This window comes from Lindgomyces ingoldianus (assembly GCF_010093535.1).
Source record: "Lindgomyces ingoldianus strain ATCC 200398 unplaced genomic scaffold BDR25scaffold_41, whole genome shotgun sequence".
Classification (NCBI taxonomy): Eukaryota; Fungi; Ascomycota; class Dothideomycetes; order Pleosporales; family Lindgomycetaceae; genus Lindgomyces; species Lindgomyces ingoldianus.
The window spans coordinates 696,569-697,483 of NW_022985202.1; the positions used below are offsets into that span (position 1 = coordinate 696,569).

A 915-nucleotide genomic window follows, 5' to 3' on the forward strand; every position below is an offset into this window, starting at 1 on the left:
TCTACCTATCTACATAATGCCTTAACAATAACACTAGATTAAATCTTCTAAAGAATGTTAGATATAGCTTACTTTTTAGGCTTTTAAATAAGACTTAAAACTTTTCTTATAACATGCTGTAGCTATCTATAATGTCTTTTACATAACACTAAGTAATTAACGCACTTGTTAGATTAAAGCCCTGTTTCTAGGCTTCCTGAGATGAATAATGGGTTCGGATATGATGTATGGGATGATGATTGATTGTATTGATTTATTGATCCTTTTTCTGCTCTACTCGTGTTGCTCGGCTTTTTGTTTTGCTGATCCGAGTCCCTTGCGCACTTGCCCTATGCGCGACCAGCTTGCAACATGCTGCAATTTGGAGAGCTGAGAATTTGAGAAAAAGCTCTGGCGAACTTTTAGCGAATTGAGGAAGACCGGAGCTGCGGCGACTGAGGGGGTTGCAAGATAAGTACCGGTACCTAACCCTAAACCCCCCCCCCTACCTCTCTCCTAGAGAACCGGGGATAAGTACCGGAGGACGAGACGACTGCGCGGGACCCAGGGGAGTTGTAAATTGATAGAATTAGAGGTAAAGGACACGCGTTAGGGGCGGCAATTAACCTAAACACATGTTAGGACGCGCAAGGCAACTAAGGCAGAGAATATAAAAAGATAATAAGAAAACTTAAGTAATAAAAGTAAAATAAATAAAGTAATTAATGTTAACTAAAAGGCCCCTAAAGCTCTATAATTAACCTACACTTAAGGCTAACTAAGAATAAAACATAATAAAGAAACAAGTATACCTAAAAAAAGTGTAAAAGTAAGATAAAAAAAAGACTTATTAGCTATAGTGCTTATAGCACTTAAAAAAACCTAAGACAAAATAGTAGCTATAATAAAGTAAATAAAAAAAAATATGTAACCTAA

At 36.7% G+C, this 915-nt stretch overlaps 1 protein-coding gene across 1 annotated transcript; it reads left to right on the forward strand.

Annotated features, from left to right (window-relative positions):
* Window positions 1–208: 208 nt before the first annotated feature.
* BDR25DRAFT_361040 (uncharacterized protein) lies at window positions 209–592 on the forward strand (the record flags this gene model as incomplete). Its single annotated transcript, XM_033696347.1, has 3 exons — window positions 209–311; window positions 375–442; window positions 500–592. The coding sequence occupies 3 exons, from the start codon at window positions 209–211 to the stop codon at window positions 590–592; spliced, it is 264 nt and encodes an 87-aa protein (XP_033541974.1).
* Window positions 593–915: the final 323 nt, after the last annotated feature.